Source organism: Brachycentrus maculatus, unplaced genomic scaffold (genome assembly GCF_059751285.1).
Source record: "Brachycentrus maculatus isolate JH-2025_06_01 unplaced genomic scaffold, ASM5975128v1 h1tg000037l, whole genome shotgun sequence".
Taxonomy (NCBI): Eukaryota; Metazoa; Arthropoda; class Insecta; order Trichoptera; family Brachycentridae; genus Brachycentrus; species Brachycentrus maculatus.
The window spans coordinates 88,467-100,420 of record NW_028280791.1 but is presented as its reverse complement, the minus strand read 5'-3'; the positions used below and the strand labels follow the sequence as shown (position 1 = coordinate 100,420).

Sequence of the window (11,954 nt, the reverse complement as noted above, 5' to 3'; positions counted from 1 at the left end):
TCTTTCTTAAGGCACTACATTGGATTGATGCAGTTTTATCTTCATCATTAATCGTACGATTGTACGCTTACGTTACCAGTCCGGGATAAATATAAAAATAAAAAAAAAGTGTTAAACTCTTTTTATATTACATACTTAGCTAAGAATTAAATTGCGACCCCACATCGGTGGAGTTCAGCATATATGTTTTTATAACATATAAATATTTGTATATTTTTAAATTAGGGAATTTATAGAGTCTGGAATGACATCATTGGATTTTTTTTATAAAAACACATAATATAAAAGCAAAAAGAAATCTTTACATTAAAAAAATACTGAAGTAGCCATTTGATTTGACAAGAGTAAATTTTCTGTAAAATTCAATAATATATTTGCCTCCTTAGACAAAACTTTACAGACTAAATACACAATACATAAACTGTGAGGTAAAAAACAAGATACCGCAGAAAAAGTACTGATAAAAAGTATTGTACCAATTTTAGTATCATAGTGCTCTGAAGATGACCTCTGTAATTAACAGCGACAGTAATAAATTATGTTCATATAAAACAAAAATAGGATAAAAGAGATTCTGTTATCAATTGTTTTATGTCCTTCTAAAAATACATTCTCTGGCATTTATTTATTAGTTTTTAACAATATGAGAATAATATGGACGAAAAAGGTGATTGACTGGAGGTCTAGAACAGGACGCAGAAGCGTGGGTAGGCCTCAGACAAGATGGTCCGATGATATTAGGAAAGTGGCGGGCCTGCAGTGGAAGAGAATCGCGACTAATAGACAACTGTGAAAGTCCAAGATGGAGGCCTTTGTTCAATACTGGACGCAAGAAAAAGGCTGAAGTAAGAAAGTATGAGAATAAAACATGATTTTAGTTTTATGTCATAGCATTTTTTAGCAGATACCGCGAGGTCTTACTGTAATATATTGGTTGTGAATGTGCTAACTATCTATCTAAACTTGAAGATTGCAAATATCATGGTGATTAAGGCAGTAATGGAAGCCTGCATGGCCGCGGCGCCGGCGAGACGGCATGTGAACATATCGATACGTGTCTCCCTGTCATGAACGATGTTGGAGAACTCAGCTTCCACCAGCTGACCGTCATAGTACGTGATCAAATCCTCGAACGGGTACTCGTAGCCCTGGAGGCATTCGCACTTGTAACCGCCGGTATCGAAGCCTCTGCCCAGTATGGGGACGCACTGCAAATGGGCAAAAACAAGTTAAATCAAATTCCAATAGGGAAAACTAGATTCCAAATAAGGCACCAATTGGCTCAAGTACGAGTGATATTACGTATAGCGCACATTCATCAGCGTATCTAAATTTAAACTGAATAGTGACTGCCCTTCTTAGTTTCACTAATAAACACAGAAGTATGTACCAATATACTAAGAGAATATGTGGATTATGCATTATCACTTATATTTTGCCAAACGAATTCCCACATGAAGGTAAATATACATCTACACCTAGTTAAATATTTACCTAATACTCATGACATCACTACCCTGACAAGGTTTCTCCCTTGGGCCATTCATCTTTCTTTATCTCGGTCATCCTGACATATCGCTCACTCCTTTCAACAACGTCATATATCTAAAAACTTTATTTTTAGGAATCGTTTTTAAAGTTTAAAAATATAATAAAATGCATTCAAAATAAATATCAAGCAATTTTTTCATCAAGAAATTTTTACTGTGCAACAGATCTTTTTAGGTAAAACCAGAATGTTTTTTCTCCATTTGAAAAATATTAAGTATATTTTTAAAAAAGAATTATTCAATCCATTTTCTTCAAAATGCAAAAACAACACTTTCTGCCCTGTAGCGAGTAAATATTAAGTTTAAAATATGCCACTTTTGCTGGGATATAGTACATTTTCTGGGCATTCCGAAAACATGCACAACTGAAAATAGACGGTTCTTGATTTATGACATTCTTGAAAGGAGTGAGCGATATGTCTGCAGTTAAAAAACACAGGTTTATAAACCAATTAAATACTGTTACCAGAGCAGACGCACTAATGTGCAACGATCTCATATTTACCAAAGGATTAAATTACACGCACTCTTTTGTTATAGATACAGACATTGCAGACCACAGGAATAATTATTCATTTACCAATAATATGTAACATATGCGAATGTTTATGAATTTAAGCATGTGTACAATTTTTATAATAAAACAAGAACTACATAGCTTTTTTTTTACTTTTGTTTTATTTCAAGGGTTCCGTAATCAATAAAATATAAAAACATTAAGGTGGAGAGTGACCGGAGCATTTCGTCGTAACATCGCTTGCGGCGAGCATCACCGAGCATCCGAAACTATGGATGGAGTGCTCGGCTCAGTGTACTGACTGTCTGAATGCTCGCATAGTAATGTGTTACGTTATGACGAAATGCTCCGGTCAGTCTCCACCTTTAAGTTTATTTTTATAATTTTATTTTAACTTTTTTAATTGAGAGATAGATATATACATACCTCCTTTTTTAATCAAAATTCTAGCACTAAATGGTCAAATGATCTAAATAATGAGTAAATTGAATATGTATTGTGCTTTTAATGTGTGTACCTACATGCTTTTATGGAACTAAAAATTAATATTGTACTTACATAGGAAGTCTTCTTGTCACATTTGTGGGTGCCTTTGAAAGCGTTGGGAACACTATATTCATCGGGACATTGATTTATATCCAACTGCATTAAATCCATCGTAACTGCTACCACCCCCCTAAAAAATATAGAAAAATTTGAGATAAAAATATGTAAAACATTATTGTAGTAAAATAATTTTCATGACAAACAAATTAATATTTTGCCTACTATTATAATGAAAAATCTGTAAGACATTGTTTTATTACTGGCAATAAAATTATTTACTTGACATTGCAATTATTTTATATTGTTGGCAGCTTTCAACATTGAGAAAAATAGTAAACCCTTTACTCTGAATTGATGTACAGTTTGTGGCACCTTCAATAATGTTCACAACGCATTTGATATGCCACCATCAATTTCTCTCTACAACAACAAATTATTCAAATCCTTTCTTGAATGTTTTCCGCAGATACTTTGTGGCACATTTTATAAACTTTATAAAATTAAATAACTTAGTTTTAAACGCTTTTTTTATTCATACAATTTAACCTACCGGTTTCGACAAGAACCTTGTCATCATCAGGGTTTATTTTAATTCAAAAACATTTATTCAAATCCTACTGATATTTTACTGAAAATAATGCTTATTTTTCATACTATTTAAATATGACTAATTAAACAATTTGCCAATTTGAAATAATTTTAAAATGAACGGGCTTTTACTTGTCTTGTCTTTTTAATCATCCTGTGCTTGTATAATTGTATTTCCTTGAACTAAGCTGCTTAATATAAATGAGAATGTGATAAGGACTAACTTGAATTCAAGTTTCTTCAGATTATCCCAGCCAAAGTAAGGTACAGCGTAAGTGATGACCCACTTGGGCACCTTTCCTTTGCAGTCAAAGTAGGGAGAAGTCCAGTAGCCGTGACCCAAGTTGGCCGCGTGGTAGAAGTTGGGATAGTGTTCGTATTTCTTCATGTATCCTCCCGTCTCGTTGTAACGAATCTTAATTTTCATGTAGAACTTTTCCAACGAGTCAAAGTTGGTGGACCATCTTTGCTTCAAAAACTGGAACCACTCCTTGTTTGTGTAGACTTCCTCTGTGAAAATGATATGATTAATTTTGAATAATTAAATTCTCAGACGGATGTTTAGCAAAACGTTGTATGATAGATGTTGGAATGGTGATATGTATAAGGAAAGAATGCAAGGCTGAGATAAGCATTATCGATGAAATTAAGAAAGTGTGTTGAGATGATTTCTTCTAACCCTTATCCGCACCCAATGGTGCAGAGGGTACTGCATCATATAGAAGAAGTGTTATCTGGATCATTAAATACATGATGGAAAGGTGATCAGCCACCGCTTCAGATACCAGTCAGGGTCATATTAAATAAATATTAGACTGAAAAATCAATAATATTTATTTGAATCGAACCCGGGACCTCCAGCATGGTAACCTTGAGATGATTTGGGCATGTGAAAAGAATGAGTGAAGAAAGGATAGTTAAAAAAAATATGAAGGGAATGTGGTTGATAATAGAAGCAGAGGAAGACGTATTTCAAATACGAGCGTGGTCAGGTCAGAATAATCGGTGTGTAAGTATGAGAAGATGTATGAATTTGGCTAAGGCATAGATTATGTGCTAAAACAGATGGGTATGGTGTTCTATTCTCTCTGCCTATCCCTGCGGCGAAGCGGCGTGATGGTTAGCTAGTTAGTTAGTTTTGAGTAATTAAAACAACTCTGAAAAAGGAATAAATACGGATATTTCTGTAAAAAGTACAAAAAGCACACAAACCGGTCGTATTCAGTCTGGCGACATCTTCCAACTTGAATTTTCGCGTATTCAGCTGAGTCTTGTATGCAAACGGAGCGAAGAATGTGCGGTTGGTGAACTTATTACGGTCCCAGTAAGTTCCGGCAGACCAGATCTTGGTATCACCAAGAATCAGGGCCAGCGTCTCGCCCATCATCTGATCTTCAGACAGCGGCTTATCGGCAACACGTTTTCCGGAATACACTTCTTTAGGATCAGATATCTAAAACAATATTCAAAATGTTTGATGCATTTGCATCGGTATTGATTTATTTTTCCCCATTTTGTATTTTCCATATCAACCTTTACTCAAATGAAAACTGTATAGTGAATGAAATGCATAAAAAATAAAATCAAATATAGGAGGATGGAGATTGATTTCATAAGTACAATGAAAAATCAGAATTAACCCTTTCCGGTCCCCCAAAACTAAAAAATTATCTAGGTAGACAGTTACATCCAATTAGCAAAAAATCTTTGGTCCTCTGCTCCACATACTGTTGTAATAGATACGAGTGACAAAAATGTAAGCTTGGAATTTAAATAAATAACACTAATGATGAAAAAAATGTCGAATAACATCCGACATGGGACCTAAAAGGAAAAAATCGATGTCTAATGAGATTCGACATTGGACCAGTAAGGGTTAAGAAGTAAAAAAAATAACATAATAACATAACAGTGTCGGATTGTGATCCCATGGTTAGTGTCACGGACTCTTGGGCCAGGGTTCGACTCCACTATACCACAATTTGATACCTATTTTTTATAATGAGTCATTTAAGCTCACAGAAATAGTATGAAATTGAAGTATTTTTGTAAATAATAAAAACACACATGTTTCTGTTTTTTTTTTAATAATAATAATTACTTGAAAGAAAAAAAATCACATAGTAAAATCAGATAATTACCTGTAAAAAGGCACTTATGAAATTGGCCAACCTGACTGCCATCTTGGCTTCATTTTCAAACTGTTCTCGTGCTCCGTAACTAATATCTCCGTGCAAAATCAGATCTTGTGGATGGTATCTAAACAAATAAAATTAAAAAAATATATACATATATATTCTCTATAAATATAAGTTTATCTTATAGTATAAAGAGCATCCCATTCCAAGAAATCAAGTTTTGAATCCTGGGTACCAAATCATTATATCACTGTCTATCACTGATAGTGATACAGCACACACATTTGAGTGGCATCACAGATGTGTGTGCAAATTACGGTCTAGGGTTGCCATTTCTTTTTCAGTGGTTACTCACCAGAACAGTGTGACAAATTTATCTGTGGAATCAGTGGGTGTGCCATTACTTCCATCAGTGATAAAAAAATATTGTTTAGACCATGCAAAAATTTACATAAATGTATGAAAAAGAAGCTACAGTTTAATTTTTACTGTTTAAAGATAAATTTGTAAAGGTGGAGACTGAGCGGAGCATTTCGTCATAACATAACGTTGTAACATCGTTCACGGCGAGCATCAGCGAGCATCCGAAACTATGGATGGAGCGCTCGGCTCGCTGTACTGACTGCCTGAATGCTCGGATCGTAACGTGTTACGTTACGACGAAATGCTCCGGTCAGTCCCGCCTTAAGACAATAATTAAATACTGAGTGATATGCTAATATTATGAAATGGACAATAGCACCACGGTATTATACTTGGCAAACCTAGATATATGGAAACAAGTATAAAAAATATATATATAACCCACAAACATAAACAATAAATAATAAGTGTAAGTCCTTCTCCAAGCACAAGAGCTTAGTCTCTTTATTGCAGAGAACTGCGTAATAAATTTTAAGATTGTAAAGTAGAAATGTCCAGAAAATTATTTTAAAAAAACACTTGTAACTTTATGAAATAATTTTTTTTTCAAGATTTATTTCACTTCTGTCACATACTGAAACTATGAAAAATATTGGATAGAGATGGGATACTAACTTGGTGCAGTTGTGAGGTTGTACTCCATGGATAAATCGCAGTACTTGATCAACATTCATTTTGTGACCGTGAAGAGAAGCGGGGCCGGTTGTATAGTTTTGATATTCGTAAAATCTGTCCATGTACAACATCTTAATAAACGGATGGGCTTTCTCCCACTGTACCGGCATTTTTTGTACCCCTAAAATGAAAAAAATTACAACATAATATTATATATGTATTGTCTTTAATGCAGCATGTGCAGTTTTTTTTGTCTATTTGAGTACACGTAAGATATCAGCTATCTATTCCTCTAAATAACACGAAAAAGGATATGGAAATAAAAAATTTAGTAAATACGTAAAGGCAGAGTGGTGCATTGTTCATATCGCTCACTCCTTTCAAGAACGTCATAAATAAAAAATCATCAATTTTCAATTGTGCATGTTTTCGGAATGCCCAGAAAATATACTATATTCCAGCAAAAGCGGCATATTTTAAACTTAATATTTACCAGCTACAGGGCAGAAAATGTTGTTTTTGCATTTTGAAGAAAATGTATTGTTTAATTATTTTTTTAAATATATTAAATATTTTTCAAATGGAGAAAAAACCTTCAGGTTTTACCTAAAAAGATCTGTTGCACAGTAAAAAGTTCAATAAGTGGCTTGATATTTATTTTTAATATATTGTGTTATATTTTTAAACTTTAAAAACGTTCTCCTGAAAAATCAAGTTTTTTGATTTATGACGTTCTTGAAAGGAGTGAGCGATATATAGGCAGAAAAGCAGTGCCTACCCCGAACTACTTGCGTTCCATATAGAAACACGACCAGTGCTTGCTATACCTTATCCTCACCCAACCCTACCACCTACCCTGATTAAAAACTCTGTGCACGCCACTGCGTACAGGTAATATTGTAATGATGTAATGAAGGGATGTGTTCTCAAATTACAATAAAATCAATAACAGATAATGCACTTTAATGTAAAAGTACTTGTTCACATGTAATAAGATTATGTTTGCAGCATACTTGTACACATATCCTAACAGTCTACACAAAGGTAGTTGTTTATGTTTACTTACACATTAGAACATAATTATTTTTCAAAGCAAATAAATTAGAAAAACAATTACTAGATTATCAATGTTATTGTGTCTAAAACATAAATAAAACACGAAAATAGATTGAGTTAAGATTATTTGGGTTGCCGAGATATATATATAATACTTGATTACATCGAATGGTGCCAAATGATAAAATATTAATTTTAAATCAAAGTTTTACTTCGTAAATACCATTATTTCTTAAAATCTATTAAGACACATGTTTTGATGCATTGCGGATCATTTTCAAACACCTAAAAACAAATACGGTGTTTGTTTTTAGGTGTTTGAAAATGATGAAGAATCGATCGAAACACGTGTCACAATAGATTTTAAGAAATAGTGGTACACACAAAGTAAAACATAAATTAAAAATGGATAGATCTTACCATAAAGCAACTGCCTGATCAATTAATGAGATAAAATATACTTCTTTTACATAAGATTTTTTAAACAATTAAATTGAAGAATTACATATTTAAATTTATGAAGCATTAAAAAAAAACATAAAAAAATTGGACGCATACAGTATGCTACAGGTCCAACACAAAAATCCCATTCGCCATTGGCATTGAATGGAATTTTTTATTCTCAAACAGAAAAGGTTTGTGAAGGGTAAGTTTTTAAAATAGGGAGGAGAAATTCTTGATACTTACAGCCAATTTTCATGCAGTCAAAATTATTGTAATACTGTTCATCCGTTGCTCGTTCAACTATCTCCCCAAGATAAGGTCTTCTAACTACATTCGGTAATCTCCAACCCGGCTTACATCGACATTGGTAACCGCCTCTTCGATATCCCCAACCGTGTAGAGGCTCACACTGTAATATATCAACCAACATGGAATTATACATTTATTCGGATAAAAATTAACAGAGCAGAACATCTTTTAACACATTGTTTGCAAGAAAAGCTTAAAAGCGTCTTTAACATATTGTTGGTAGAAAGCGGGAGATGCTTATAAGCGTTCCATTTGTTAACTTTTGGTACAGCGCAAGATGCCAAAAAACATTGTTCAGATCAGAGTTGAGTTTACTGTTATTTGTGATTAGTATATGACCCTAATTAGTATACTAATTAGGGTCGGGGTTGATGAAAAAACTGCCCAGCAACAATTTGTTAATATAAGTGAAATGCTAGGTTAAAGAGCTGCATTGCGGTTTCATTCTGGGAAACAAAAAAGGGCACAGAAATAAAGCAAATTGAAAAAATTTTCCCATAAAATCTATCAGATACCCATTGAATAAAATTTTGCCAGCTAATATTATAATAAGTAAAGGCTATTCTAGGGGTAATGCTGCGTAATATGCTTGCTATTTTCTCATGTTTCGAAGTAGTTTTCAATGTGAAAAAATATTGATTTTCACAAAGATAAACCTATTAATGGCAGATAAAACTTTAGAGGAGGTACATGGCAATACCCCAAAAACCCCAAAAAATGTATGCGTTATAAATGCATTATCAAATGTTAATAATGTCTTGTTTACATCAGCCATCAATATTTAACAAATGAAAACCATGCAACTTGAGAGTCTAGTGTATATTTTAGTAAAATAACTGGTATACGCACTTCGGTTGTTTCTTTTTTACATCGGGCAGTGTCCGCAAATCTATTGGGCCCACTATTACCTTGGCCCGCAGGACACTGATTTATATCTATTCTCTCAAAATCTAGTTCCAATACGGCGATAGCAGTGTAGCTGTAAGAAAACAAAACATATTTAGAATCAAACCGTAAAGAAATTAACAGGGTAAGCATTGAGAGGACTAATGTCACAGATCGGATAATATAGTGAACATTTAAACTCTTGAGGTGGAGACTGACCAGGGCATTTCGTCGTAACATAATGTCGTAACATATATGTAGATATAATTGTAATTAAAAATTATTAATCAATAATGCAAATTGTCACAATATTAATTTTCATTTGTTTTTTTAATAAAATACAACTTAGTAGACTCAAAAAATCTGTGTTTGATTTAAAAATTAATACATACATTAAAATTAAGTTCTACAGATTAAATGCCAAATCAATAAACAGATTTGTTATTGATTTTTATTTTAGCAGCAAATCAAATATTAAATGTATGATCCTTCATGACTCACTAATACAAATTGATGACGAAAAAAATAATGGCAATGTATGTGATTTCTGTTCCTAACATAATTAGCTAGTATAAAATGAGATAATGCTGCATTATAAGCATTTAAGAAACTTACGTGGGATATTCAATATGTCTGAACTGGGTGTGTCTCGGATAGATGTCAGCAATGGGGACAACGGCACTCACGAGCCATTTGTTGGATCTCCCGCAGTCGAAATATGGACGAGTCCATTTCACAGGTCCCGGGAACTCATCAGCTCCGGGAGGGCCGTGGAAGGTGTATGTCTCATTGGTGTTATTAGCGTAACGTATCTCTACTTGATATGTCGTCTTTGTGTCGTGTCTGCTCGCAACATTATCCGGAAGCCACTGCTTGAACCACTCGTTGATCCTATAGTAGTCAGTAGTATAATCTTCCGACAAAGTGTTGGGCGGAATACCGCCCAAGTCCTTAACAGTAAACGTATTGAGTGTTGAAATCTTCTGAAGATGAATAGGATCGTTGAAATCGTCCGTGCGATAAGTTCTCGGCGCAAACCTCGGCATTGTTTTATTGAAGAATCCTCTGTAAGATGATGTATACGACATATTTGGAGAAAAATATATCGCGCTGGCGTTGACGTAAGGATTCGACGATACATCGGCGACGGTAGATAAGAAATAATACATCATTCCAGGATCGTAAGTATCATTAATAGCTGGCCGGATAAATCTAGACTGCAGAATGTAACTCCAAAAGAAGGAACGACTGAGGGCTAAATTGTGTAAATGCAGCAACGCGGTTCTGTTGGGAAACACAGGGTTTATATTGATATCTTTGATGTCGGGTAAATGGGAGATCGCATCCTCGGGTAGATAAAGATCACCCAAGTGCATAATAGGACAGTTATCTGCTGTAACTCTATCCATTCTAAACTGAACTTCATCAAAACTGTCTTTCGCCTGCCATTCGAATTGACCAGTAACGCCCATCCAACACAAACAAGTCAATAATATAGTTAGTTTATCCATTATGATGTTTGTTTTTCGCGGGGATTTTAAACAAACGGCGCTCTATCTTTGACACATTTCACTTTTTGATTAATTCGTATATTTGTACGTAAATAAACTATCAAAAAAACATATATACAAACTAGGTTAAGTCACCCAACCGAAAACACGCAAACATGAATCACAAATAAATAAAATAACTGACACACCCCGCAATAAAATGTTGCCAGTGAAAATACTATTCATTAATATTCTGTAAAAACACTATTCTGTCCCTACATAATATGAAAATAAACAGTTTTTATACCTGTATATTATTTACGTTTTTTTTTTCTTTACAAAAGATTTCATTTCAGTTGTTATTCAATCAAGCGCTTCTTTTTTTACAGTAGAAGCTGTATATTTGGCCTGGCTAATTAATATTAGACAATTATAAATATTTATTTTTTTAATTAATTTTTATGTAGGATTCTTCGAATATTTCATATTCTAGGATTCTATTTTTAGTAATAGTATAAAAATATGGATGTGATTATTTTAAAAATACAGTTTGCATTTTCATAAAACGTTTCAAATTGAAAGCATACGTTCTACGTTGTATAATTATAAGCAAATATTCCACGAAGAAAAATAGAAAGTTATGGTCTTTGATAAATGTGGTGTTCTGTTCTGTTTTGTTGGATGGTGTAGTGTTCTCAGCCTATCCTTGCGGAGAAGTGGTGCGGTGGTTGGTTATCTAGTTAGTTGAAATCATTCATGTATATATACTTATAGGATTACTAATAATGTACAAGTCATCGAAATTTTTTTCACCAACTGCCGAAACATTAAGTAATTAGAATGTTATTTTTTAAGATGAAGAGGAACATGGAAGTCTGGGCTTTACAGGGCTTACGACCGCCATAGGCTGATTTAAGTGATCACTTTACACATGTGTAACATTTACCAATTCTACCTATGATTGACAACCACGCCACAAATTCTTGAACCTTCTAGATATATTGATCAAACTCGAAACACAATATGCGAGAGTTCACTAGAGACATCTATGGTGGGATTAGGAAAGCTTTTTATTAAGCAGACTCTTTCATTTGTATGCGAAGTCCGAATCCCGGATTATATTCACATGTTTGAGAAACGCTTGAAAACATAATTTTTAATTTATTTAAGGTTGTAATTTGACCAGTTTTTTTTAATTTTTACATTTACAATGTAAAAATGAAAAAAAGGATTTGGACTCGTTCGAAACGTACTAAATAATTTAAGTGTATTTAAAAGTGTGTATTTATTCTGAAAATCAAACTATAAATTGGCAAACATTCAGGATTATGTGAAGAAAAAAACTTTTTTTAATTTTCCAGGTACAGTATGAGTATAGTGGTGACTATATCAT

General features: G+C 33.5%; 1 protein-coding gene across 1 annotated transcript; it reads right to left on the bottom strand.

The window, feature by feature from the left end:
* Nucleotides 1-236: 236 nt before the first annotated feature.
* Nucleotides 237-10,758, bottom strand: LOC148312610 (uncharacterized). Its single transcript, XM_088275536.1, has 9 exons — nucleotides 9,687-10,758; nucleotides 9,036-9,165; nucleotides 8,121-8,286; nucleotides 6,378-6,558; nucleotides 5,343-5,460; nucleotides 4,414-4,654; nucleotides 3,426-3,711; nucleotides 2,626-2,743; nucleotides 237-1,208 (listed from the first exon to the last, which is right to left on the bottom strand). The coding sequence occupies exons 1-9, from the start codon at nucleotides 10,580-10,582 to the stop codon at nucleotides 954-956; spliced, it is 2,391 nt and encodes a 796-aa protein (XP_088131662.1). The 5' UTR covers nucleotides 10,583-10,758; the 3' UTR covers nucleotides 237-953.
* Nucleotides 10,759-11,954: the final 1,196 nt, after the last annotated feature.